General features: G+C 51.2%; 3 protein-coding genes across 5 annotated transcripts; 2 read left to right on the top strand and 1 right to left on the bottom strand.

The window, feature by feature from the left end:
* Positions 1–28: 28 nt before the first annotated feature.
* Ndufa6 (NADH:ubiquinone oxidoreductase subunit A6) lies at positions 29–4,467 on the top strand. The gene is made up of 3 exons (XM_052748456.1): positions 29–207; positions 3,203–3,318; positions 4,264–4,467. Exons 1-3 carry the CDS (start codon positions 33–35, stop codon positions 4,393–4,395), a joined length of 423 nt encoding a protein of 140 aa, XP_052604416.1. The 5' UTR covers positions 29–32; the 3' UTR covers positions 4,396–4,467.
* A 1,324-nt stretch (positions 4,468–5,791) lies between these two features.
* Positions 5,792–16,530, bottom strand: Pheta2 (PH domain containing endocytic trafficking adaptor 2). 2 transcript variants are annotated; one of them, XM_052748451.1, is made up of 4 exons: positions 14,390–16,530; positions 11,498–12,507; positions 9,454–11,147; positions 5,792–6,035 (listed from the first exon to the last, which is right to left on the bottom strand). In XM_052748451.1, the coding sequence occupies exon 2, from the start codon at positions 12,323–12,325 to the stop codon at positions 11,546–11,548; it is 780 nt and encodes a 259-aa protein (XP_052604411.1). In that variant the 5' UTR covers positions 12,326–12,507; positions 14,390–16,530; the 3' UTR covers positions 5,792–6,035; positions 9,454–11,147; positions 11,498–11,545. The 2 variants fall into 2 exon arrangements, with proteins under 2 accessions (XP_052604411.1, XP_052604410.1); XM_052748450.1 differs by having other exon boundaries at positions 9,454–12,507.
* Positions 16,531–16,653: 123 nt separating this feature from the next.
* On the top strand, positions 16,654–26,912 carry Naga (alpha-N-acetylgalactosaminidase). 2 transcript variants are annotated; one of them, XM_052748442.1, is made up of 10 exons: positions 16,654–16,764; positions 17,290–17,371; positions 18,143–18,278; positions 18,911–19,082; positions 20,245–20,422; positions 20,677–20,771; positions 21,355–21,516; positions 23,456–23,653; positions 25,613–25,756; positions 26,256–26,912. In XM_052748442.1, the coding sequence occupies exons 2-10, from the start codon at positions 17,356–17,358 to the stop codon at positions 26,400–26,402; spliced, it is 1,248 nt and encodes a 415-aa protein (XP_052604402.1). In that variant the 5' UTR covers positions 16,654–16,764; positions 17,290–17,355; the 3' UTR covers positions 26,403–26,912. The 2 variants fall into 2 exon arrangements, with proteins under 2 accessions (XP_052604402.1, XP_052604403.1); XM_052748443.1 differs by lacking the exon at positions 16,654–16,764 and having other exon boundaries at positions 18,169–18,278.
* Positions 26,913–27,793: the final 881 nt, after the last annotated feature.

The following is a 27,793-nucleotide window of genomic DNA, read 5'->3' as shown; positions in this document are numbered from 1 at the left end:
AGGGCGGGGCGTCGCGTCACGTAGCACAGCGCATGCGCGCGCTGAGGGGGCGGGGCTCCCTCGGCAAGATGGCGGCCAGCGGCTTGCGGCAGGCTGCGGTTGCAGCCAGCACCACCGTGAAGCCTATTTTCAGTCGCGACCTGAACGAGGCCAAGCGGAGGGTGCGCGAGCTCTACCGCGCTTGGTATCGGGAGGTGCCGAACACTGGTGAGAGGCAGGGGTGCATCCAGGGCCCTGAGGCACCTGCCCAAGGTCTCACGGCCAAGCTGAGGTCACCGACTAGGGCAGAAACGATTCCTGGGCTTCGAGGGAAGAGGGTCACTCGTGGCAGAAGTGCCCCATACCGAGACAGAGCTTCCGAGCGATCTAGTCGCTTTGGTGGCTTTGGTTCCTGTATTTCTTACCAAGCCCCTGGGAGGGGAGAGCAGGGACTGTGAGTGACTCTTAATTGTAGCACACCGAGAGACAGATTGACGGGTCCGGCGTCCAGAGCTAGCCCCGAGAGCTTCTGGAACCCAGGGTCAACTTACAGTTCCAGAAAATGTCCCAGATGCTCATTGGATTTTGTAACCAAACGTTTTGACGAAGGACTTGAAGTTACCCAATCCCCATTCTGGAAAACAAACCTGGACCATAGGAGGGAAACGACATGGCCAAGGTCATCCAGTAGCTTCCTGGCGAAATGGCCTCTCAAGTCCCCTATCTTTCTCACTCAGCTTGCTCTAGTATTTTGAAGTCTAATCCCTACTGCTCCAGAACACTTTTCCCTTAGAGAGTCTCATCTGTTCACCTGATGTGGGGCCTTGAATGCAGACTGTTATCTTGATATCTCCGTCAGTGCTGTCACTGTGCTGGATTTTAAAAGGGGGCGAGAGTTCAGATGTCAGGGACATCTTTTGTTGTTGAGTAGACGTGTATTTAACTTGGACCACCACAGCTGATCTGAGGGGGAAGGCATTTTCCAGTGAGTGACAGACAGCACCATGGCACACCTCAGAGCTGCTGAGAGGCAGAGCAGCACTTTCCCCAGGTTCTGCCCTTTATTAGCTGTGTGACCTTGGGTAAGATTGTCCATTTGTGCTGTTTGCTCATCTGTGAAATGGGTATAATACTGTCTTCTTCAGGGAGTTACTTTATTAAATAGGTTACTATAGTAACTGACATAAAGTTTGGAGAAGGCACTCATGGGGGGCGGGGGTGTGGATTCCTCATAGTTCTTAGAACAGACTGGAATGAAACACCAAAACCAACCTCAGGCCCATGTTTACCTGAGAGCAGCTATACAACATTGAGCACTTCAGTCTCTCTAGGTCTGATGCTTCACAAACAGTAAGATTCTAAATTCCAGGTTCTGTATCAGTGTGCATTTGTTAAGTGTCATCTTACAGTCCCATTTTTTTGTTCTTTTCTGAAATTCCTGTGTAGACTGACCAGCTTGCTGAGAATCTGAATTTGTAGTGTTTACCATTTCTATGATCACTGAATTTGAGTATAATGAAGGACTTGAACTTGATTTAGACACAGCATGACCCTAATTAATGGTTTTCAGAGATTATGATGATGTTTTGGGGGGTTACTATTTTTTGGTGGTTTGTGTGTGTGTGTGTGTGTGTGTGTGTGTGTGTGTGTGTGTGTGTGTGTGTGTGTGACTTTTTGTTGTTTTGTTTTTCTGAGGCAGGGTCTCACTTTGTAGCCTTGGCTGTCCTGGAACTTGCTATGTAGACCAGGCAGGCCTTAAACTCATAGAGATCCATCTGCCTCTGTGTGCCACCACACTGGGCTTGTTTTTGTTTTTGTTAGGGTTTTCCCTAAACCATTGGTCCATCAGCCTGAGTTCCCAATGCTAGAATTACAGGCATGTGCCACCGTTGCTGGCTGGTTGCAGTTCTATAGATCAGGATGAACATGTCACAAGAATGCCAGAGCACAAGGTAACCTCATTAACTGAATATACTGATCTCCTTAACCATATGTCTGAAAACCCTTGATATTCTGTCTCTTAGTCTTGTATGCCTCGGTCACCCTGCCCTTCCATCCAACACTTAATAATCCTTTTGTATTCTTGATGACATCAGCAAATCTGCTAAAGGCAGCTAAAGGCTGCATGTCAGGGGATGAAAGTGACTCAAATCTGATTTTCTTTTGAAACAATATCTTTCTGTGTATCCATGGGACCATACAGGCCTACGCTAACCTCCAATTTATAGGCTGGGTATACAGGCATGTTACCACTCAGTAAGTCCAGTTTACAACCTGTTTTCCAAAGGACACCCATGTGGCACATTAAGTTCAGTCACTAAGTTTGTGCAGCTGTTTTAGGCACTGACGTAATGGATTGCTGAATATTGTGACTTATAAAATATCTATTATTATGTTTTAAAGTGTGTGTGTGCGCGCGCAGGTAAGTGCAGTATTGGCAGAGGCCAGAGGCATGTATCCCCTGAAGCTGGAGTTACAGGTGTTTTTGAGTTGCCTGATATGGGTGCTGGAAATTGGAACTCAGGTCCTCTGGAAAAGCAGTATGTGCTGTTAACAGCTGAGCCACCTCTTCAGGCCACCACCACCCCTTTTAAGGGGAGAAAAGTTTACTTTGCCATTTCAGTCCATTCTGTTGAGGGGTGGGGGTAGAGTGGTTCATGGCTCCATGATGGCAGCAGTGTATGGCAGAGCTGAGCATCTCTGCAGTCGGAGATGACTGTCTCAATCTCCACGAAGGCCTAGAGGTGTGAAGCTCAGATCTCCTCTTCCACATAGTCTAATTATTTGACTAAAGCCTTCCCTCCCTGCACAAACACTTAGCAATACCCCTCAACTCTCGAATTCATGTAGTACTTAAAACTACACTACATTATTTTATGTAAATTTCAACTCTGGCATCTTATTTTGCTGGTTATTCTATAAAATAATATGGCAGGAATATTCCTCAGTGATAGGGCTCTCACCTAACATGTGAGAGGCCCTAGATTCTGTCCCAACGCCCCACACACACACACACACACACACAGAGCACATGGGCACATCTGTACTCCCAGCTTCTCTGGAGGCGGAGTCAAGAGCACTGAGCTCCAGGTTGGGCAGTTTAGCCTGACCTGTCCAGGCTGAGGTTGGGCTGTGTGGGAGCCCCTTGGACATGTTCACTGAACATCTACTAAAAACATGTTTAAATGGTCTAATTTCTAGAGTCATCATGTGTTCTCTTTAGTGCACTGCTTCCAGCTGGACATCACCGTGAAACAGGGACGGGATAAAGTCCGAGAAATGTTCATGAAGAATGCGCATGTCACAGACCCCAGAGTGGTTGATCTCCTGGTCATTAAGGTAACTGACCCTCTCTGATGAACTTAAAAGATCCGCCAGGTTGTCTTGTACTTCTGAGTCTTCAAGTGAATACTGCCTCTATTAAAACACAGCTGCTGCCAGGCAGTGGTGGTGCACGCCTTTAATTCCAGCACTCATAGGCAGAGGCAGGTTGATCTCTGTGAGGACAGCCTGGTCTACAGAGAGTTCAGTACAGCCAGGGCTACAGAGAGAAACCCTGTCTTGAACCCCCAACTCAAAAAAAAGGACAGCTGCTGACTTAGCAGCCGTTGCTGGTTCCGGGTTCAATGGAGGTCACCATTTCTTTTCTTTTTAAAGCCACTGTAACTCTGGTTGGTCCTGAGATCCACCTGCCTCTGCCTCCCAAGTACCAGAATTAAAGCCATGGAGGTCTCCACTTTTGAGACATTCATTGTGTAGCCTGGGCTGGCATCAGACATCCTCTTGCCTCAGCCTCCAAATAAGCTTGTGAGATTGCTGAAGGGGAAATCCACCAGGGCCTTGCATTTTGTGACTTTAACGATGGCAAGCAGGAAGGATGCCACCCCTGGAAGTCACTGTCTCACCTGTATGCCAACCACCAGAAGAGGAAGGCAGGATGGCTTTGGGTATGGTACAAATGAAGTCGAATTGTGGCCCTTGTGTTTCCCAGGCCAGTCATGTTCCATCAGTAGTAGGAAATACCACAGAACTGTTACATAAAAGCATGAAGTTAAACCAATCATGTTGCACAGTCCTAGGGACCTGGAGTCTTCTGGAACCTGTAGTTACTTCCGACTGAAAGGCCTCGGGTCAGAGTCCCACTACCCTCCAAATACAGACACTTGCCTTAGAAGAGTTACTCATCTAAGGCAGTAAAAGTCCATACCACACAGAGTACTGACCTTCAGTGTTGTGCTCTTCATCTGACGGCTTGAACTGACCACTTTTCCTTCATATGCACAGGGAAAGATGGAGCTCCAGGAAACCATCAAGGTGTGGAAGCAGCGGACACACATTATGCGTTTTTTCCATGAAACAGAAACACCGAGGCCAAAGGACTTCCTGTCCAAGTTCTATGCTGGCCATGACCCATGAGGTCACCCCAGGGGAAGGTGCATGTTAATATTTAATTATTTTAGAGTACAAATAAACTCATTATTTGATGGCTGTTTTGTGACAACTTGCACTGGTAAACCCATTTCCTGTGGTCTCTCACTTGTTGCCTAAGTATGTGTGGCCTTAGTGTGCATGCCATGTTTACTCCCTTTTCCTGGAGTATGGTGCTTGCTGTCAACTGTATCAGATCCTTGCATGGGGAAGCAGGAAGGGATAAGGCTTCTTCTCTGTCCAGGTTCTGTCACAGTAGATACGAAGCTGGTGACTTAGTTACTGTAGTTGTACTTACTGTGTATGTACTTACTTATGTTATTGTAGTTGCACTTCCAAGATTGGGCATCTTGTCAAGGCTTTTCCTATCAGAGGCAACAGAGCCCACACTATGGAGATAGCCCACACTATGGATGCTCAAATACTTAGAAGCACTGGTCCTTAAAAATGCAATTAACTTCCTACTCATTGGACTCAATGCAAACAGAACAGAATCATCCTACTACTCTGCACTTTTTTCCCCAAACACGATCTCATGTAGCCAAGGAAAGCGGCATTCTCACTATAGCCAGGGATGACCTTGAACTACCAATGTTCTTGCTTCTTGCTTCTACCTCCTTCCCTGGACAGTCCTGAATGCTGGAGAAAGGTACTCAAGAGTCTTTAGATATAATTACTGAGTGATCCCACAGCACCAAGGATCCCTGCCCCCAGGGGCTCAAGTTTTACAAAATATTCTAACTATTAAGAAGTAACAAGCCGGGCGGGGTGGCGCACGCCTTTAATCCCAGCACTCGGGAGGCAGAGCCAGGTGGATCTCTGTGAGTTCAAGGCCAGCCTGGTCTACTGAGCGAGATCCAGGAAAGGCGCAAAGCTACACAGAGAAACCCTGTCTCGGAAAAACTAAAAAAAAAAAAAAAAAAAAAAAAAAAAAAAAAAACAAGTAACAAAACTACACATTTGGCACATGGCAACCCCTCCAGGCTTAAGGCTGTTGTTAGCCTAAGTGGCTTTGAGGAAAGTTTCTGCTGGACTTTTGTAAAGTAAAAAAATGTTTAAAAATCTCAGGGTAGAGGGTGGTTAAGAGCATTTGCTGCTCTTGCAGAGGACCAGAGTTGGTTCCCAGCACCTACATGAGGCAGCTCATAACCACCTTTAACTCCAGCTCCAGGAGGGCCATATGCCTTTGGCCTCCAAGAGCACCACAAACAGATATAGTTAAAAATAATTAGAAGAAAAAGGTTCTCGGTCCCCCTTGATGACGTCTGTGGTTGTGTAACAGCCAGGATGTCCTGACTCTTAATAAGTAAGAGGCTTCTTGGATATAGAAGAGAAACAACAAAGTGCAACTGAGCCTACTGGGAGCGAGAAACGGGAACAGCCATTCAGTCATACACAGCTCATATTTATTACGTTACTCGTAGTTGGCTTGCTTGTTATTTCCAGTGCTCTGTCTGTGGACAGCACACTTGAGGGAAGCTCCCAAAGCATAGGGTTCTGGGCTGTTGTCACAAACCGTGAGGTAAGGCTGAGGGCCTTCCTGACCCTTCTGCCAATAGGGAAGGAGCCGAGCATGCCACCACTTCGTCTGTTAGTGCTTTCTCCTTTCTGTACTTCTTCTCCATGCCCTGTAAGAAAGGCAAGCATCAGTCACTTTTTTTAAAAGACAGTCTCATGTAGCCCAGGGTAGACTCAAACTCACTGCAGCCAAGGATGACCTTGAACTTGTCCCTGCCTCCACCTCCCCAGAGCTGGGATTACTGGTGTGTGCCACTAGGCCTGAGGTATTTTCTCTTCTGCTTTCTGAGATAAGGTGGTCTTTTACCAAGGCTATCCTTGAGTTCTGCCTCCACTTCTTGGGACGGGGATCAGAAAAGCTGGCAATACCACACCAGGCTTTAGCAACAGTCACTTTCAAATAGGAGGTAAAGGGAGATGTAGCAAAGACAACGAAGAATGGGTGGAGTTAAGACAGAGTAGAACAATGGGCCTATACTTGGAGGTGGGTTAGAATGTGGGCAACTCAAGAAATGACTCCTGGGGCTGGAAAGATGGCTCATCCAATCAGCACATACTTATCTGGCAGAAGACCAGAGTTCAGTTCTACCTGAAATGGCTCACAGCTACCTGTAACTCCAGCTGCAAGGGACCTAACAGTCTCCTGGCCTCCATGAGTACTGTATTTGTACACATAGGCACATAAGTAAATGTTAATAATAATAAAACGATGACTCCTGCAGAGAGCCCACTCTGAAACAACCACAGAAGACATGGCCCTCAAGGTTACTTCCTCCTATGGTTGGGAATATGGAAGATAAAAATGACCTAGAAGGTATGACCAGATCACGACAAGAATGCCAGGCAGAGACACAGGAGTGTCCTTGCCTGTGACAGTCTAGCCATGCAGCACACATTACAGCACAGGAAAGCTGAATGGGAAGAGCACTGGGAGCCCTAAGGGTTTGTGAGCAGGACACTGGCTAGGCCAGAGCACAGTGGTAGAACTGTTACTGAACAGGGCGCACATCTTTAATCCCAGCGCTCAGGAGACAGGCAGGCCAATCTCTGTGAGTTTGAAGCCAGCCTGGTCTATATAGTGAGTTGTAGGACAGCCAGAGCTAACTATCTCAAACAAACAAACAAACCTGACAGCACTGAGGATTTGCTAGTTGCCTTTTAAAAATTACTTATATATGTGTTTGCCATGTGTGTGGGTGCCCACAGAGGCCAGAAGAAGGTGGTGTATCCCCTGCAGCTAGAGTTAGAGGTGGTTGTGAGCTGCCCAAAGTGGGTGCTGGGACTAGAACTCAGGTCCTCTGCAAGGGCTAATGGCTGAGCCATCTCTCCCACCCCCTGCCAGTTTCTAAATTTCAGTATGAAGCTGCTGGCCTCACTAACTTGGTCAAGAACCCTGGATGCCAAGACCTAACTTTGCTGTCAACCTCAGACACCAATTTCAGAGCTCTTGTCCTGATGCATCTGTAAAAATCCTATAAGATTCCCTGCATCCATCTCAGGACTGAAGGTCCTGCTCTGCATCCCTCCACCCTTTTCCCCATAGTCCCTTTTTATTTGTATTGCTTCATTCCCTTTACCCCCCTCATAATTTACTGTTTTACCCCTTCATCTCTGAGGCAGAGATTACATGACTTGTATAAAGTATAAAGCATATTAAGTCAAGAAAATGTTGGTTGACTGAATGAAGGTACATCAAGGACAACAGAAAAGCTAGCTAGGATCTTAACCTAGTTGTAAGAGATAAGAGTGAATCTGTTAGTCAAGTTACCGCCATCCAACATAGGAGAAAGACAAAAAGTCTGAAGTGGGTGAACTCATTGAGTCTTCTGCCCTGAATGTCCAAATGCTGCTGCAGGCCAGACTGCATCACAGATCAGACGCTCCACCCTACTCTTGTTCCTGTCCAATTAGGGGAAAGGCAGGTCTTACCTGTTAATCGTCATCGTCGTCATCCTCTGGAACAAAAATGTCATGCTCCTCAAGTAAAGCAGCAAAGTTCTTGCTAATGAGTGTCCCAACATAGAGAAAAGGGATCACAATGGAGAAGACACGGAGGAGACCAAAGGACATCTGCAGAGAGAGGTGTGCTGTAAGCACTGGAGACCAGCAGCTGCATCTCAAGCCCTAGACCTCAGGGGCATTCCTCCAATGACCCCAGATCCAGACAACAACTGATGGTTAAAGTCTTTGGAAAAATTCAGAGCAACAAAGAGACAAAGTGAGTTTTGTGGCCATCAAAATCGATACCAGAAAGAAAAGCATAAAGTTAAACTAAATTTAGGAAAATAAGTAACTAAAAATTAGGGCACAACCAATTCCTTGCAAAACCCATAAACAAGTGGGTGGAGCACTAGCATGGCTAGACTGTGATCAGATCTACACACATAAAAGTGAGTTTCAGGGGCTGGAGAGATGGCTCAGTGGTTAAGAGCACTGGCTGTTCCTCCAGAAGACCTGGGTTTGATTCTCAGCACCCACGTGGACTTTCATAAGCAAGTAACTCCAGTTCCATAGAACACCACACCCTCTTCCGGCCTCTGTGGACATCTGGCACTTAAGTGCTGCAGACATACATTCAGGCAAAACACCCACACACATAAAAAAAATGAGTTACAAAAGGATGTGCAGTGAAGGGTTCTTCCACACAGTTCTCTTTTGAGTAACTGGTTCCTGCTGCCTGAGAAACTGTCACATTAAACTTTAAAAACACGAAAAGACAGAGTGGCCTGGGGGAAGCCGGTGACATTTCACTGGCATTTGCTTTCTGGTTCCCTAGCTGTGCCTTTTTATAAAGCAGCTGCACCTTCCTACTTCTTGCTGTGAACCCTGACTGCCGTCAACTGTGAGTACAGGTCAGACTACCTCTAGATTTCGTTTTCCCTTCAACTCTACACAACCCTGCAGTCACCAAAGCACACCTTTGGTCTACGAGACTTTACATTTTCCTTAGGGGCACTGAGGGCAAATATCAGCGTTTGGTGGTGGAAAAAACAAAACAAAACAGGACGTGGCCCCTGGTTGTCAAGACCTAACTCTGCTACCAGCTTCGGACGCCAGCTGTGCCCCGATTCACCTGTTAAAAACCCTTCTGTAAGATTCTCTGCACACTTCTCAGGACAGAAGGGCCTGCTCCGCGTCTTTACTAAGTATATTACTTCCGCATTCCCTGCTCACTTCTTCAGGATTGTTTTATCCCATCACCTCTGAGGCAGAGATTGCATGACCTGTATAATTCGACACAGTCGACTCTTCTTCTGGCCCTAGAAGATGGGTCATTGCGCCCCTCAAGATAAGACGGTGCACGTCCCGCTGCTGCCTTCCAGCTTGTGTCCAGGAACCCAGCTTAACATTTTCCTCCACCTGTCAAAGTCCGCAACCCAACTGCGCACAATTGAGTCTTAGGTCCACAACCCAATCCATGTCAATACTGTGATTGGCCTGTGCGCCTGTCAATCAGCACAGACCACACTCATTTTTCCCCAGTGACTGGCCTCGATCCCTTTGCCCCGCCTCTAGTCAGACACTCACTTTCACCGGCTTGGGCAAAATGGCTCCGCTGCGAGTCACGATGACTGACCTCGACGGTACCAGGCTGCGACCTGAGCTACCCGGTACGGCGGAAACATCGCCACCTCTCGTCCCCCTCGGCCCGCTCCAGAGAGGCCCTGGTCGGACTGCTATCCGGGCCAGCCGGCAAGCCGCTGCGGACGCCATCTCCAGCTCCGCCCCTCGCAGGGATCCACACCCCGCACGTCCGGGGCAGCCCTCTCGCAGAAGACCCGCCTCCAAGCCTCGCGAGACTCTGGACATACACGGGAAACGCAGCCCTCACGCCTGCGCAGTGCCCGCGTTCCTGTCGCGGGGGGAAAGCCCTCGGCGCCCGCCCGGCGTGGTGACGTCAGAAGGACAACGACGCCCCTCCCGGGCTCCGGAGGGCGGGGCCGTCCGTCTGGGGCTCCCTTTGTAAAGGTGTTAGTGACCTTCACCACTTAAAGACTTGAATTAATTAAGAAACCGAAATGTATCATGAAAAACTTTACTTGGTATTTGAATTTATAAAAAGAAATTGTAACAATAAAAAGTTAACGAGAGCCCATAGCGTCTGTGAGCATTCGAACCACAGGTTCTGTGGGCAGCAAGCTTCTCATACAGGGCTAAGGAGCAAGCAAGCAGCGGGATTGGCCTGCTGGAGGTAGTACCAGCAAGGCAGGTTCCCGGACTCACTCGGTTGCTAGCCTCGGACACCGGCTTCGCAGCTCCGACTCCTGACTCTTCATTTGTAAACATAGATTATAATAACTAAAATGAATAATTTTATGAGAGGAGCCCAGTCTAGTAAAAAAAAAAAACCCACTATGTAGTCAAGGATGTCTTTGAATTCCTGGTCCTCCTCTACCTCCTTCGCTACCACACCCTGCAAACTTTGCTGTTCTGATTATAAGGAAAACAACAAAATTGAAGCCAGATGTGCTAGCACAAGGGGCTAGGCTGGCAGGCCTTCCCACCAGGTCCTGCTACAAAACAAATAACAAAAGCAAGGTGGGCGTGATGGCTCCTATCTAGAATCCCAGCACCTGCAAAGCTAAGAATGAGTTCCAGGCCTGTAAGGGCTACAGAGTGAGACCCAGTCTCCAAAAACCAAACTATTTAAAGAACGAACACTAACTACTGTAGTAATAAAGTTAGCAAAGGCGGAGTACCTGTGCGTACAATCAAGGGCAGTTGGCTATGATGCTACAAGCAGGCCTGAGAAACATGGCTGGCATCACAGGAACTGGCCCTGGCCAAGAAGACCATGGAACTCAGTCTCCTGGAGGCCAAAGTTTGGCCTTTAGGCCTGGATAAATTTTGATCAGGCTGCCCCAAGGCCCCAGATAGGGAAAGAAGGGAGGTCAGGAAGAGGCAGACTTTGTTTGGGAAGGGGGTATAGCTCTACAAGCCCCACATTTTCCCAGAGTCACTGTCACTGCACCTATATAAAGGGGACAGATGGGCCTGACTTTTGGCTCTGTAGGCCCAGCCATTTGGCCTCTCAGAACAGAAGAAAAGGATACTTGGCATGATACATGGGAGAGTAGCCATGAGGGTTCTTGGCAGACAAGCCTTGGGAAACAAGCGATCGGTGACAGGGTCTCTAGGAGTGGCCCTGAACAACGGATCGGGAAGGGTTGCTCCTGTATAAAGGCTGCCTGCCTCTCCCAGGGCAATGTCCATCCAGCACTCTACATTGACAAGGGGGAAGGGGAGAGAAGAAATCCCCCGTTAGCACCTGAAGAGCCTCTCCTACCGAGAGCCCTACCCAAACCATGTCAATTTCAGTCCTCAAGCAACTTCTGCAGTCACCTCTGGCATGTAGATGCCCAAGACTTCTTGTTTTGGAAATTACGGCTAGAGTGTCCTGCAGGGGCAGGGGAGCACAGCCCCCTTCCTGCATCACCTTATGTTCCCATCAGTCACCTGGCCTTTCCAGGCCTCAGAACACACACACACACACACACACACACACACACACACACACACACACACACAAAACATGGGAAATGAGTAAACATTTAACTCCTGAAGTACTGACCCCGGCATCCCAACCAGCAGGACAGGGCCACAGCTCAGAGGTCCTGGCTCAGGGGCTGTTCTGTTGCTTGCTCTCTGGCTGGCTCCCACTGGCCCTCTGCTGCCATCCTCGCCTCAGCTCCATAATCTCCTTCCCATACCAGTCATGCAGGGTAGAGAAACAGGAGGTCTCAGGGGACACAGGGCTCTGTCCCCTGCTTAGGAGGAGGCTGGCAGGGCCCTGTAACTCCCACTCAGTCAAATCCCGACCCACTGGCCTGCTCCCCTTTTCTTCCACAGAATCATTGGAGTTTCGGTCCCTGGGGAGAAAGTGGCCATTCTCAGGGCCTGGAGCCCGTCGGTCAGGTGGCTGAGGCTTACTGCAGCTGGCAACAGACTTCTGGGACACACAGCGATGCAAGGCCAGGCTCTGACGGGCATTCTGCAACTGGCTCTCCAGTTCTCGTACGACAAGTCGCATGTAGCCAAAGCTGGCTCGGGACAGTGCCTTCACCCAGGCCTCCTGGGCAACCTGCCCATCCGCGGCCAGCAGGTGTGGGCGCACTCCAGGGGCATCAAAGCGAATGGCGAAGGCAAATTCCTCGGGCACAGGAGCCTCAGCCAGCTCCACCGTGCAGCCCTCCAATACCACCAGGCTCAGAGGGGCCCGGCTTTCTCTACTCTCGAAACAGAATAGCAGGTTGCCCTTGAGAACAAACCAGCATCTTCGGCCAGCACCACTGGAAGTAGGGGGGGTCCCTGGTCCTCCCCAAGTACGAAGGAAGCCAGTGTGGTCTGCTGGAGAATCGCTCAGAGCATAGTGGGCCACACTCCTCTTGTTCAGCTTCATGGCTCCCACAAGAATGCTGAGATAGAGAGATGGTAGCTCAGAAGCCCTGCGGCCCAGTCCTGTGGCTCCTATTGCAGCTCTCAGACTTCATCTGTGAAGGAGACTGACTAGTCTTCCTTGCCATTCATCTCAAAGGTCATGTACGGGTCACAAAAAAAAAACAACAACTGGATATCAAAAAACTGTAATAGAAAAGACAGTAATTATATCAAAAGAACAAGAATGAAATATTGTTTCTGCTCTTTTGGGGGACCCACCACCCATCTCCCAAATAAATCACACATGGAGGCTTATTCTTACTTATAAATGCCCGACCTTAGCTTGGCTTGTTTCTTGCCAGCTTTCCTTAACTTAAATTACCCGTCCATCTTTTGCCTCTGGGCTTTTCCTGTTCTCTTATTTCTGTAAATCTTACTCCGTGGCTTGCTGGGTGGCTGGGTGGCTAGCCCCTGGAGTCCTCTTCCTTCTCTGGCTCCTAGATCTCTTCTCCTCCCAGATTCTCCTTCTATATATTCTCTCTGCCTGCTAGCCCTGCCCATTCTTTCTCCTGCCTTGCCATTGGCCATTCAGTTCTTTATTAGACCATCAAGTGTTCTAGACAGACAGAGTAACACAGCTTCACAGGGCTAAACAAATGCAACATAAACAAAAGAAGCACACCTTCAAATAATATTCTATACAATGGCAGAACATTGGCATGGTGGTTTTTTGTTTGCTTGTTTGTTTTTTAAAGACAGGGTTTCAGGTAGCCCAGGCTGCTCTCTAACTCACTATGTATCCAAGGATGCTCTTGAGCTGATCCAACTGTCTCCACCTTCCCAGTCCTGGGACTGCACACCTGCTGCCATGCTCAGGTCCCCTGACCTTCCTGGGCCCCTACCAGTCTCTCAGTGGTGTCCAGCCCACCTTAATAAGAACCTGTGATTTCAGAGCCACATGGAGGCAGAAGGGCCAGCCAGTGACGGGTCAAAGGCGACCTGCTCTATAAACTCCAGTGGCACTGGGGACACGGAAGACATACCCACCAAATTCTCTTTCGCCAAGGCTCCTTATAGAGCAGCTGAACCGGCAGGGGTCATATAATGAAGGAGGAGCTGCACACGGTCTCACACTTTCTAGGTGGGGTCTTGTTGGTGACACACTTATCAGAAAAGCCTACAGAGGGGACAGGGTGGCCTCTTATCTAACCACACAGCTCAGCCACATGTTTCCCACCCAGGGAGCTTGCAACACAGTTCTCAAAGAACGTGAGAATTGCTGTTCTAATGCCAGCACTCCTGCAGGAAGCCCTGCCTCTCTGTTTGAATGCCCCACTCATCCCCCAGGGCAACTGTCTCTTGACTGTAGCTATGAGCCCCCTGAGGCTAGGTAGGTCAGTGAAGTGCCAGCCAAGGCTTTTCCTTCTAGCACTTGTTATCACAGTATGGCAGAAACCTCTCCTGGTTGCTGCTTATCCACAGTGGCTTGTTCTAAGGTCAGCTGGCCAGCAGTCCTCCATTTGTGGCTTTGTCCCTTTCTCCAACTCCCCCCACCCCCTGCCGCCGTCGCCAATGTTTTCATTTATCACTGTCCCCATTTGCAGGACGTCTGTCACCATAGCTTAACTGCCCAGTCTATCACTTAAGCTTGATTGCCCAGTAACCTCCAATGATCAGCCCTGTGCAGACTTGTTGAATTCATGGGAATACATCAGTGGACAAAACTAGGTCCCCGTCCTCCTGAAATCTACTTGGCAGCTGGAGAGACACGCAGTAAGCAAATACAGTTAAATAAATAATGACTTAAGCAGTGAGTGATGAAATCGCAGCCAGGATGGGCGAGGGGAAGGAGAAGGGTTCCAAAGAGAAGCAAGCAGGCCCGGAATAGAGGAAGAGGCCGTTTTAGCCGCAGCCCTTCGTGGGCCCCACCGAGGGGCTGAGCCCACGGGCGCCTGGAGATGAGGCCTCGCCCTGGGACGGCCCTGGTGCCTGGGTCCCTGGATCCCGCCCGGGCTCTCCAGCCACGTCCACAGCCACGCCCTCCAGGTCACCTCCTCCCGGAGCCCGCCCGGCCCTCCTCTCTCACCTCCAGAACCCGAGCCTGGCTTGTCCGGTGTGATGCGGTCGCCCCCAGCTCCGAATCCCCAGCCTCCGCCCGGGCGGCGAACGTGGCCGAGGGAGCGGGGAGACCCCGCCCGTGAAGCTCGTGTTACCGCCCCGGCCTCTCCCCGCCCAGTACCCACCAGGCCTTGGGATCTGCAAAGTCGTCTCAGCACGCACACCGGAGGGAAACTGAGGCCCTGGAGGGTGGGGACCCGCCTGAGTCGCAGGACTTGTCGGTGAAGGATGGCCTCGAATCCCGAGCACAAACCTCAGGCTACCCACAGGCCTCCAGCCCACCACCGAAGGAGAATTCGGGTGTCCTATTTTTCCCACGAAAGTTCCCCCTTATCGGCCATCCAGTCCCACCCCACCCCGGCACAGCCAAGCCTGGCAAGTCATCTGATAGGGCGCTTCCTAGGGCGAGCTCCTATAGAGCCTGCAAAACCTGCCGAGTTTCTCAACCAAGTCCTTGGGTCAGCCCCATCTCTGCCTCTCGAAATTGGCCATTACGGCTTCTATCACCCGCCGGTGCGGGTCTGCAGTCCACTTGTGGTCCCGAGGCTCTACCTGGTGTCTGTCCATCCAAAGGCTTGCAGGGAGGACGGCGGGAGAGCAGGCAGGATTCCCAGAAGCCCTGAAGGCAAACGCGTTCAAATGCCTGCCCAGGAGCTTGTGGCTTCTCACCTCAACCTCTGCTTTGCAGTTCCTGAAGTCCAGAGGGCCCTTTCTTCTCACCCTACCCCCACCGCTAGCCTCAGGGCTCCTTGACATTTAGGTCTCAGCTCTGAGGTCCCCTGCCTGACCTCACAATGTAGAGAGAGAAGCATAGGCTACACCCTGCTTTGAGTTACGCTGGATGGTTTCTTGTGGGCTGCAGTGGGTGTTTGTTATTGTTGTTGTTTACGAACTTTTCTTCAATTAATAGTATCGTCTAGAGTGAAAAAAATGTTACAAGGTGAAAATTGCCTGGGGAAATGGAGCACGGGCTTCTCAGGGTGGGAAGCTTGTGGTTTAAATAGAATGGTCGGAGTAGACCTCACTTTGACAAATAATTAAGGGATATGAGGGTGTCAGCATTCTAGGCAGAGAGGACAGCTAGTCCAAAGGACCCCCACCCCACTCCAGGGCTGCTGTATTGGAAAAGCCACAAGGAGGGCAATGAGGAAAAGATGACAGCCGGAAACAGGACCAAAAGGTAGGGCTTCGAAAAGCCATTGCTCCAAACTAAGAGTGTAGACGAACCGGCTTGAGAGGCGTGGCCAGGACTGGCTGGGCTTCTCTTTAGGTTATTTTACTGTATGAGTGGTTTTGCCTGCATGGATGTCTGTGTGCACCGTGTGCATGCCCGGTGGCGTCGGAGTTCGGAAGAGGGTGTCAGTCAGATCCCCTGATCACCATGTGAGTCCAGACACCGAACCCATGTCCTCTGCAAGAGCGACAAGTGCTCTTAAGCACTGAGCCATCTCTCCAGCCCACAAAGCTGAGTTTTCAAGGTTTGCCTTGGCTGCTGTGGAGAAAGTAACCTTAGCTGGAAGCAGGAAGTCACTGAGGGGCTTCTGTGAATCATCCAGACAATATGTGATGAGCCCAGCCTTGCAGTGTGAGACAACTGAAGGTAGAGAGCACAGGATTTGGGGAGAATTATATGTGAAGGACAAGGAAAAAAGTAGAATGTACTGAGCATTGGGCTGCAGCACAGAGAAGTAAGTTTGCCTGAATTGTGGAAGATGGCATTGTTCGTTAGGGACCGGTTATGATTACCATCAGTGTGAAGGCATCCAGAAATAGCATAGGCACAGGCCTATGTTCCATAAATAACTGAATGAATGAATGAATTTGGGGAGCGGGTGGGCGAATAACCCCTTGAGTGTCAGATGGAGGGGAGGGGACAGCCTCCTAACTTTTCGAGGGCTGAAATCCCACCCAGCCTCCTCACTACCGGTTTTTGAGCAGTTAAGGGCCAGGTTTCTGGGCTGTCTCCTTTCGCCCGCAGTAGAAATTCACTGCACCGCCACTTACTGAGAGCAAGCAGTACGGGCCACCACCCGCGCCCTCTGGGGCGGAGCACGGAGGACACCAGTCAGACCCGCGCGTAGCCGAGCGCGCAGAGTCCTGCAGCCGATTCCCACAGGGACGCGCCTCGGGAGCGCGCAGAACGCGAACTTAAGTGGGCGGAGCTTATGGAGGCGGGGCTCTGGGGCATAGAGGGAGGGCACGGCGTTGCTAGGGGATTCTGATTGGTTGCTCCGGAAGGGTTGCCCCGCGATGCCCCGCCTCCGGGTCGCTATAGGTACGTGTGGCAGCGACGGGGGGATCTCCAAGGTGAGCGCACAGCGGACCGAGCGAGCAAGAGAGAAGGTAAGGACCAAGGGCGACCCTGGACCTGGGATCTTGAGGGCTGAGGCCGAGAACCCGGATCCCGCATGGGGATCCGGAGCCTGGTAGGGCCCAACGCCTCCGTTCTTCCGGAGCTTCCTGGAACCAGTCATGCCGCTTTTGGCACTGATCTGGTAAAAGGACGGCGCCCTAGTCTCAGTGTAGTTCTAAAAGGAGAGCCCAGACTCCGGGAAGTGATGGCTGGGGAAGGACTGACGGTGATGAAAGCGACTTGGTACCACGACTGTCCTAGAACTCGCTAGGCAGACAAGGTTATCCGCAAACTCACAGAGTGCTGAGATTAACAGTGTGCGCCTCGACACCCGGCCATAACGTCTTCTTTTTGAGGCAGTGTCGGTCTATGTAACTCTGGCTGGCCTGAAACTCGCTATGGGGACCAGGCTGGCCTGGAACTCACAGAGAGATCCTCTTGCCTCTACCTCCCGAGTGCCGAGATTAAAGGCACGCTGGCGCCCGATGAGACATGTAACATGTTGTCTTCCACAGTTCAACATATAAAGCTGATTTGAGCAGAGAAGATTCGGTTGGGTCCTGAGAGTTGATTCCAAAGCAATGTTGCAGAAGACAGGTACCCACAACCTACTGGGGTGGCTTTCGGGGGGAGAGTTGTGGAGGGGGAAGCTCAGGCCTCTGTCTGGTACTTATTCCTCTTTCTTGATGTAGGTATGTGGGGAGAACACTTCCTCTCTTCTTCTTGGAACTGGGTCAGGAAAAGCAAGGAGATGCTCCCCACCCAGGAATCATTTCCCCTCCAAAGAGGGGCACTTCCTTTCTCAGCCCTGCTCCAATGTAGAGGCCCATCCTACCGGGTACCAGCCTGCCATAGCATCCCTGTAAAGTGGGTACAGTAACTTACATGTAGGGATGGATACTGAACTCCCAAGAGGAAAGGGCTCATGTAGGTGAGCAGCTGGATGTGAGTCCATCCTGACGAACCTCTTCAGGCCCTTCCGAGGCTCTGTGAGGTGGAGAGCAAAGAGCCCCAAGGCCTCAGAAACCTAGAGTCTGTCCACAATGTACTGCCACTTCTGTGTAGGAGAGAAGGAGGGATCTGGTCTCACATATATCAAGGACATGACTTCAGGGGCCTGTTATGTTGATTCCCAGCCTGTGGCAACAGCAAGTGGGTCGCCCAACTTCTTGAGCACATTGCCCTGGCCCACATGCCTTCCCCACAACTGCGGCCTGACCCAACTCTAACCTGAACTGGGTAGTCTTAGTTCCCACTGGGCTGTGCAAGGTGGGAGTGGGGTGAGGTGATGACTAGGGTGAGAGACTGTGGGAGCCACTTACATACAAGCCACCGTCCACCTTCCCCCCCCCCCCCCCCCGCCCCCAGTGCTCTTACTGGCCCTGGTGACCCAGGTGCTGATGCTGGAGAATGGGCTCCTGCGAACGCCACCCATGGGCTGGCTGGCCTGGGAACGTTTCCGATGTAACATTGATTGTGACCAGGACCCAAAGAACTGCATCAGGTGAGTAAGATCTGTACACCTGGGGCAACAAAATGGGGGTCGGGGATGGAGGACACTCACTAGCAAAAAGTGCAAGGTCAGAATCACCAAGCCTTCAGAGACTGCAGGCTGATACCTAACCCCGTGACCTACCTGGGGCCTCAGTGGGGCCTCAGTAGGTAGGGACCCTGAGGTGGACCTGGCCCCTGAAGTAACTGAAAAGAGATAAAAGGCCAGTCAGGCCTCATATGCTTCCCTTGGTCTAGTCCTGCCCTTTGGCCTAGGGGCCAGACCACCCCTTTCACCCCACCCTGACACAATCCTGGGAGTCATTTACTCTTCTTATCTAGCCTAGTCCTCAGCTGATAGCAGAGACATGATTTTTTTTTTCCTTTTGGTTTTGCAAGACAGGGTTTCTCTTTGTAGTCCTGGCTGTTCTGGAACTCACTATGTAGACCAGGCTGGCCTCGAACTCACAGAGATTCACCTGCCTCTGCCTCCCAAGTGCTGGGAGTAAAGGCGTGAGCCACCACTGACTGGCTAGAGAGAGGTATGATTTTTATAACCAGAATTTACACTCAGAGCAGAGGAAAGAGCAGGCATGAGGGACAGCCTGGGCTATTGAGCAACAGCATCCTCTTATCCCTTGCTAGCGAACAGCTCTTCATGGAGATGGCTGACCGGCTGGCCCAGGATGGATGGCGGGACCTTGGTTATGTATACCTCAACATCGATGACTGCTGGATTGGTGGGCGTGATGCCAGCGGCCGCCTGATACCCGATCCCCAGCGCTTCCCTCATGGCATTGCCTTCCTGGCTGACTACGTAAGTCCCGCTCCAGCCCTGCTCCTTGGTATGAAGGCCACGCCTCTCCCTTCCCCTGGAGGAGGCATCGGGTTGAATTGATTCCAGAAATGAGGCTTCTGGGGCAGTAAAAAGCCTCAAGGCAAGAGACAGCTCGAAGAAAATGGCCACAACTGGCCTTTCAGTCCCAGGGTGTCTACTTTATTTCATTGAGGTAGGGTCTTGTGTAGCCCAGGATGACCTCCAACACTCTGTAGCTGGGGATAACCTTAAATGTCTGGTGCTAGCTGGGTGTGGTCGTACATGCCAGAGGCAGGCAGATCTGTGAGTTCAAGGTTAGCCTGGTCTACATAGAGAGGTCCGGGACAGCCAGGGCTACATAGAGAGGCCCTGTCTCAAACAAACAAACACAAATGTTTGATGCTGTAGGGTTTTAGGTGCATGCCACTATGCACAGTTCATTCAGTGTTTGGGACTAGAACCCAGGGCTTTGTGCACGTTAGGTATACACTCTGCCAGCTGAGCTACATCCCCAGCCCTGGGAGCCGTTGAAGTTTTTGTTTGTTTGTTTTGTTTTGTTTTTTAATTTAATTTCTTTATTGATTCTTTGAGAGTTTCACATCATGCACCCCAATTCCGCTCACCTCCCGGTCCCCTCATACTTTCCCCCAACCAAAGAGAACAAAACACATCAAGCAAGCAAGCAAACAAACAAAAATAAAAACAAAACGAATAAACAGAAAAGAAAACAACAACAACAAAGACCTCTTCACTTCTCCTTTTCTGCCTCTCCAACACTTCTTCATTGGTCCTGGTTGCACTGGGGGCCTCGGTGTGTCATACAGCATGCCCTTTTGTCCTATCAGCTTTAGTAGCAAGTGTGCATTGTAATGAGTCACGGGTCTGGTTCTAGGCCTCCTGTTTCTGGTACACCATCACCTCAATGCCATGGTGGCGTCTGGGCCAGAGCTGCAACTGAGGGCCATGTCTGGGTCTGTGGCCCTAAAGCAGCCAGGGTCCGTGCTGATGTCCGAGGCTCCTGTTACCATCAGAGGCCATTCAGACACCCAAGATCAGGGGCCATGTTGGTGTCTGAGGAGCCGTTGGAGGTTTGAATGGGCTCTGTCAAGATGCCTATGAAGAGGGCCTCACTTGAGCCTCTATGTGTCTCCCACCCCCACAGGCTCATTCCCTGGGTCTAAAGCTGGGCATCTATGAGGACATGGGCAAAATGACCTGCATGGGTTACCCCGGCACCACTCTAGACAAAGTGGAGCTGGATGCCGAAACCTTCGCCGAGTGGAAGGTGGACATGCTGAAGCTGGATGGCTGTTACTCCACAGACGCAGAGCGCGCAGAGGGTGAGTTCATGCCTGGCTGGACCATCATGTGGAGAGGAGCAGCCGCTGTGGAGCTCAGTCTGCCCCCACCCAGCAGTGGCAGTCTTCCCAAATCCCTCGCCCCCTGCTTGCAGCTCCCAGGCCCCCTAAAGATACAATGGCACTATAGTTACCGCCTAAAGTTTGGCACCCCAGAAGTAAATCTTTAGGTGCGGGGAGGCATTTCCTAGACTGTCTCCTGTGCCTGCTCAGTCACCAAATTGGGGTTTCTGCAGGGTATCCCAAGATGGCTGCTGCCCTGAATGCCACAGGCCGTCCCATTGCCTTTTCTTGTAGCTGGCCAGCCTACGAAGGGGGCCTACCCCCCAAGGTAAGCCATTCTGTGTGCCTGTCTGCCATGGCTTCCCCCTCCCAGGCCCCATCACCTCCTACACGCCAGGCCAAAGAGCTGTTCTCCTCATAGTTAGCCAACACACCCATTTGTAGGTGTCTAGAGATTGGGTTGTTGACCCATAGAGGAGGCCTCAGCCAGCTCATCAGGTAGGTTGTTGGTGCTGGCACCCAAGGCAGGCAAGCAAGCCACAGGTACAATGTTCAGCAAGTGATCAGAATCCTGGGGGGTTCCACGTGGGCCAGAAGACCCAGAAGGCTGCTGAGGCCAGGCAGAGCCTCAGAAGGGCTCAGACCTCCAAACCTGAAGGAGGCAAGTGGTGGCACTGCCACTGAAGAAATGGGAGTGCACATCATGTACATGGCACATGGTGGGGTGGGTGACGGCGCATCCCCTGCATGGAGGGAGGGCCTGGGCAGCCCCTGAGTGGGGCCGCCTTCCCCAACTACACACCCCTGAGGACCCACTCTGCCTCATTCAAAGCCTCCATCTGCTAGCTTCCCCAGCTGGTAGGTGGTCCCTGGGCATCAGGGTGACTTGTGCTGGCTTCCCCGACATCCAGGTGAACTACACTCTGATGGCCAACATCTGCAATCTCTGGCGCAACTATGACGATATCCAGGACTCCTGGAAGAGCGTGCTCTCCATTCTGGACTGGTTTGTGAAATACCAGGACATACTGCAGCCGGTGGCAGGTCCTGGACGCTGGAATGACCCAGACATGGTAACCAGCATGGGAGGGGAGGTCTCAAGCCACACCCTGCATTCCATCCCTGCATCCCACCACCGTGTGCTCTCTTCCTTATAGGGCAGTGGGTCTCATCCTTCCTAAGGTTTCGACCCTTCAATACAGTTCCTCATGTTGCGGGGACCCCCCCCAACACACCATATAATTTATTTCATTGCTACTTCACAACTGTAATTTTGCTACTGTTATGAATCATAATGTAAATATCTGATATGTGACCCCCCACCTTGGGGTCGCGACCCACAGATTGAGAACCGCTCTTCTAGGTAGGGCCCAACTCAACACTAAACTGGATTGGGTGTGTTGGGGTCTTCTAAGCCCCTCCCTGCACCCCTCTTTCACATCAGAACGTTCAAGAGCATAGTCTGGGAATACCTATTGTTAAGCACCTCCGGGACATTCCGATGTCTCAGAGAGCTCTGAGAGCCCAACTGTAGCATCCATCCAGCCTTCCTGTGCTCTGTGTTGCCCCTCTGCCTCTGGCTCCTTTGATGCTGTGCCCTCTCACCCTGCAAAGCCCCCAGCCCTGCCCCAGCCCCTCCCCCAGCACTGCTGTTTCTCCCCCCCCCCCCCCCCCAATCCTGCTTCTCGTTATTTGGACCTCAATCCTAGCCCTGGTGACTGGCACAGACACTTTCAGGATTGTCAGTCCAGTGAGTCAGGAAGCATCACCGATCAATGACAATGATGGATGAGGCAGGAGGGGGGCCAGCCTGGAGAGCTGAGCTCACCTGCCTTGGCACTCCTGCTCCAGCACTCAACAGCAGGTGGCCCGTTCCAGTTCCATGGTTCCTCTCTGTCTCTCTCTGTCTCTCTGTCTCTCTCTCTGTCTCTCTCTCTCTCTCTCTCTCTCTCTCTCTCTCTCTCTCTGTGTGTGTTTCTTCTCCCCCATCTCTCTCTTTTTTAAGGCAGGGTCTCACTGTGTCACCGTGGAATCCTGGTTGGCCTGGAAGTCACAGATCCTCCCGCCTCCAGCTCAAGTGCTGGAATTAAAGGCGTGTGCTAACCGTGGCTTGGATGGCCCAGATCCTCACTATCTTCCATGCCCCGGTCTTGTCACTGGGAAAGTGAGAATAATGGCAGTGACCACAGCATTAGCCATGAGTGTTTGCATCTTGACTGTGGACTGGTTGGTTGCCGTAGAGTCAGGAATCCCTGTGGTCCATCCAGCTGTGGCTGAGGGTGGCCAGCGGCAGTTATAGGCACTCTCCCCAAGCTGGTTCCTCTTCTCCCTAGCATTTCTTCCTTTCACTCCTCCCCCATCTGTCCTTCCTTCTCTTTCTCATTTTTGTTTTTCTGTTTGAGACAGAAATCTCTGGATAGCCCTGGTTGGCTATGTAGACCTTGCTGCCCTTGAACTCATGGAAATTTACCTCCCAAGTGCTACCTAAGATTACAGGCAGGAGCCACAGAGCCCAGCCTCTTTTCTGTTTGTTTGCTTGTTTGTTTGTTTTTCTTCTCCCAGTACTGAGGTTGAACCCAGGCCTTACACATCCTAAGCAAGCACCCTACACTGAGCTATATACTCGCCCTTTTTCTATTATTTACTTTGAGACAAACCTCACTGAATTGCTCAGGCTAACCCTGAACTCCCTCTGGCCCAGAGCAGGCCCTGAACTTGTATTTATTAACCTGCGTCTCCCCACTCACAAACTTTCTGGCCATAGGATCCCATTGTATCTATCATCTGAGCAGCTCCAAAAGACCATCACCCCCTCTACACAGGGGAAGCTGATGCCAGATGGGGTATGACTTGCCCTAGCGCCCCTTGGCTGTGTGTGCTGAGTCACGCCCCCACATGCATCTTTCTCCCTGGTCCCTGTCTGCTCTTGCCTTGGCCACATGCTTGGCAAAGGCCCTGGTGCCCACCTCCCTGAGGAGGCCTGCACTGATTACTCCTTTCCTCTGTCCCCAGCTGATCATCGGGAACTTCGGCCTCAGCTTTGAGGAATCCCGGGCCCAGATGGCCCTGTGGACAATACTGGCAGCCCCCCTCTTCATGTCCACGGACCTGCGTACCATCTCCCCTCAGAACATGGACATTCTTCAGAATCCACTCATGATCAAAATCAATCAGGACCCCTTAGGCATCCCAGGACTCAGGATCTTCAAGGTATTGGAATCAGGGTGAAAAGAAGAGGAGGCTAAGGAGCTGGGCTCCCCTGAGAGCAGCGGAGCTGGGGCTGGGTCTCCCTCCTGGTGGTGTGGGGTTAGGGATGCTGCTGGGAGCTGCTGGCTTCTTGCCTGGGTCAGAGCAGGACAATTCCTGAGAGTCAGGGTGGGGATACAGGACGAGCACAGAGGAGCAGTGAGTCACAGCAGCCGCACTCAGGTGATGTCCTGCAGAAAATGAGTACTTTTCTCCAGAGTCTCAAGAATGTTTTAGCCAAAGACTACTGTATACTGTTGCTACTGCAAGTGTCTACTGTATACTGTTGCTACTGTGTCTGCTGTCTACTGTTGCTACTACAAGTGTCTGTTGTATACTGTTGATACTGTGAATGTCTACTGTATACTGTTGATACTGCCAGTGCCTGCTGTATACTGTTGATACTGCCAGTGTCTACTGTATACTGTTACTCCTGCTGGTGTCTACTGTTGAGCACCACTGAGGGCTGGGCATCCTGCATGCATTTTCTCAGTAACTCTGTTTTACTGAAATTAGAACTTCCAGAATCTAAGCAACTTTCTCCCAAGGCCATGCATTTGTACTTGAATTCAACAGTGTCTCCCCAAAGCCTTAGTTCTGTGCATAAATCCCTGCCTCTAATGAAAAGAAATCTATCAAACTATAGAAGGGACTTGTAGAGACCCAGCAAGATGGCTCAGCTGGTAAAGCTGCAGACCCTGATGGCCTGGGTTCAGTCCTGAGACCCACAAAGTAGAAGGAGAGGACCAAATGCCACAAGATCTCTGATTTCCACATGTTCTCTGATGTACATACAGCGCGCACACACACACACACACACACACACACGTACACACACGTACGTACACACACGTACACATGTTAATAGTTAATAAAAGTTGGCACTGGAAAAATGGCTTAGTAGTTAAGAATACTTATCCTCTTCTGGAAGACTCAGTGTTCAATTCCCAGAATGCATGTGGTGTGTGTAACTCCAATTCCAGGAATCTGACACTCTTTTCTGGCCTCAGGCATCACATGCATGCAGTAAGTTTACATACATGCAGGCAAAACACTCGTACATATAAGTATAATAATCAGTCTTTAAAAAAGAAGAAGAAGCTGGGCAGTGGTGGTGGTGGTGGTGGTGGTGCACGCCTTTAATCACAGCACTCAGGAGGCAGAGGCGGGTGGATCTCCTGAGTTCAAGGCCAGCCTGGTCTACAGAGCAAGTTCCAGGACAGCCAGGACTGTTGTATAGTGAAACCTTGTGTCCGAAACCAAAAAGAAAAACAACAGAAGGCCCTTGTTGAGTTAGTGATGTCCCAAGGAGATAACTAGTCCCTGCCAGAGGTGCCAATGGTGGAGCTGTGCCTGAGGCTTGTTCTGGATAATGAAGCGCTCTCTACATGAGGCCAGCTGCATCCCTCCCCTCGTTCATTGTCCTCTCTTAGTAGTGCTCCCAACTGCAGCCCTGGAGTGCTCTTAGCAGTGCTCATAGGGTGTGCCCCCAGTTCTCGGTGTCTGTACCTCTTGCCATCCTGTTGCAGGACCTGGCACAGGATTAGTTAGCATCTGCTGAGTCAGGAAGGGAGGGAGAGAAAAGGGCTAAGATGGCTGTGATACCACATCGGCCTCAAGTCTCTGTGACACAGCTGTGGGCCGGGATTAAAGAGAGAGCCTGGCCGGGCGGTGGTGGCGCACTCCTTTAATCCCAGCACTCGGGAGGCAGAGCCAGGCGGATCTCTGTGAGTTCGAGGCCAGCCTGGGCTACCAAGTGAGTTCCAGGAAAGGCGCAAAGCTACACAGAGAAACCCTGTCTCGAAAAATCAAAAAAAAAAAAAAAAAACCAAGAGAGAGCCTGTAGGGGAGGGTATGGACGGCAGGGATGGCAGGACCAGACTGAACACGGGACTCTAGCCAGTGGTTCTCTTTCATGCCCAGAGTGAATCCCAAATCGAAGTGTACAAGCGGCACCTGTCCAATGAGGCCAGCGCCCTGGTCTTCTTCAGCCGCAGGACAGACATGCCTTACCACTTCCATTCCTCCCTCTTGGACCTGAAATACCCCAGATCCAGAGTATATGAGGTGAGTGCCCCGTCCCCTGCAGCCCCTGGCCCAGCCTTCTGGCATCCAGGTGGCCCTGGCTCACACGTGGTGGCCCCTATGCCTGAGAGCCCTGGAAAGTGCCGGGGGGTGGGGGGTGGGGGGGGTGGGGGACAACGACGAAGACACAGTGGGAGGCTGTGGCTGGCGCTGTTTTCTGTACTGTTTTAGCCATGTAGATGGAGCTGCTGGGTGTGAATGAGCACCCTTGCCATCCCAAGCCGGTCCTCACTCACTGGCAGCCTTCATGCTTTTCACTGTTCTTACAGTTTTCCACAGGGTGGGGCTTTTTCCTATTGTCTGCTTGGACATCTGTCAGCCTTGCTTAATAAGTGAGTGGGACATCCCCACTCCTATGGGGTGTCCTGGAGGCCTAGCACAGACAGGCGGAAGTACCAGCCTCTAGGCGTTCTGAGGGCGGCCTCTCTGTATGGCTGTTCTCATGTTAATCTTGATAATGATGTATACCTCCTCAATACAGGGCCAGAACGTCTTCACAGGGGACATCATCAGTGGCCTCAAGAGTGAAAGCAGCTTCAGCGTGGTCATCAATCCTTCGGGGGTTGTGATGTGGTACCTATATCCCATCAAGAGCCAGGGGCTCTCTTCGAAGATGTCCTGGTTGTGAGGACCCAAGAATGACAGGCTATGGCAGCCCCACTGAGCCTGGACCATGGAGCCTTGGCATGCCAAGGACATGGCAGGGTTCTGTCCTCCCCAGGCTGCTTGGCGACGTGACCCCCATCATACCCAAAGTGCATTTGCAGGGCAAGTTTCCATGCCCTGCCAGAGCAGGGGCCCTCTTGGAAACTAATCTTGGGTCGGTTTCCTATGGCCTTCTGGCCTCTGCCTCCACAGCTCTGCAGATATTGCTGAACAACTTGGCCAGCCTCCTGAGCTCCCACAGGCAGGGTACTAATGCCCATGGGACTCTAGCCTCTGACTTTGCTGACTCAGAAATCAGGATTTGCAGTTTTTCGAATTAAGAGTAGAGAGCTGACTCGGTGCCAGGAACTCTCACAAATCATGTGATTGGCCTCTGGAGAAGGCCTTTACAATTGACACCTTGGGGAGCGAGGGGTGGATTGGAGACCTTAGCTCCCTTGGGTCACCAATAAAGCTGTTTATTTTTTAACTATTCTCTAATCAAGTGGTGGTGTTATAGACTTGGGTGAAGGGGTTGGGAGGGGGTTGGGGCTCAGTGAGGAACTTTGGGTGGCACTTCCCAGATGTTGGCTTCCGGTCTCATCCCACATGGAAGATGGATAGCACCTTCTGGTCCATCGTTTTCCAGGGTGACATTTGGACCTGATTGCTTTTTAGATTCCTTTTCCTGCGTTTTCTGCTTCCTGGAGAGGCCAGGCTTGCCTCCCAACAGGGGGCCGTCCCTGGTGTGCTTGACAGTAGTGAGGTGGTGGCAACATAGTCAGGTGGCGTGGCAGTATGCCGAGGCCCTACAGCATAAGCTCTGCCCAGCGGTGTCCCTTGGTCCCCCAGCTCCTCAGCCTGGTGGCACTGCCACCCCCACTTTCTTTATCTCCCAGGCTGGCAGCAGAGATTCAGATTTCCCTGCTGTGTTCACAAGTCTGGGGGTTCTTTCTGTCCTGGGGCCTAGTGTCTCTTTCTTTGTCTAAGAAAGCAGCAGCAGTCAAAAGTGGTGAGCTCTGGACCGCCTGTTACTGCTTCTGATTTCCAAGCCCCATATCTTTATTTAGCTCAGGATATGGGACACCTCTTTACCTGGCAACTCTAGTTCTTTGCCATTCACAGGGCTGGTGGCAGAGCAGGCTAGCTAGGTCCTTCTCATGTCTTAAATGCAGGGGTGCCCTGTGCTTCAGGCCTCGTATTGGTCCTGCCAGCAAGATTTCCTCTGGGTAGATCTACACCCCACCTTCAGGGTTTGAGGTCCTTGAATTTACAGTAAGGTGTGAAAAACCTAGAACAACATATTTGACAGTGTCATGTGTGGGTTCTCTAGAGGAACTGGTGTGTGTGTGTGTGTGTGTGTGAGTGTGTGTG

The sequence above is a fragment of the Peromyscus californicus genome, unplaced genomic scaffold (assembly GCF_007827085.1).
Source record: "Peromyscus californicus insignis strain IS unplaced genomic scaffold, ASM782708v3 Scaffold_20__1_contigs__length_68692818, whole genome shotgun sequence".
In the NCBI taxonomy this organism is placed as follows: Eukaryota; Metazoa; Chordata; class Mammalia; order Rodentia; family Cricetidae; genus Peromyscus; species Peromyscus californicus.
Note: the sequence above shows the minus strand (reverse complement) of the source record. Positions and strands in the feature narration are given on the sequence as shown.

Excerpts from the sequence above, each read along its gene's own strand:
- Naga (XM_052748442.1), top strand. Across the intron at positions 18,279-18,910 it reads GACCCAAAGAACTGCATCAG|CGAACAGCTCTTCATGGAGA; the intron begins GTGAGTAAGATC and ends ATCCCTTGCTAG. Across the intron at positions 21,517-23,455 it reads GCTGGAATGACCCAGACATG|CTGATCATCGGGAACTTCGG; the intron begins GTAACCAGCATG and ends CTCTGTCCCCAG.
- Pheta2 (XM_052748450.1), bottom strand. The coding sequence starts at position 12,325 with ATGAAGCTGAACAAGAGGAGTGTGGCCCACTATGCTCTGAGCGATTCT.
- Ndufa6 (XM_052748456.1), top strand. The coding sequence starts at position 33 with ATGCGCGCGCTGAGGGGGCGGGGCTCCCTCGGCAAGATGGCGGCCAGC. Across the intron at positions 208-3,202 it reads TCGGGAGGTGCCGAACACTG|TGCACTGCTTCCAGCTGGAC; the intron begins GTGAGAGGCAGG and ends TGTTCTCTTTAG. Across the intron at positions 3,319-4,263 it reads TTGATCTCCTGGTCATTAAG|GGAAAGATGGAGCTCCAGGA; the intron begins GTAACTGACCCT and ends TCATATGCACAG.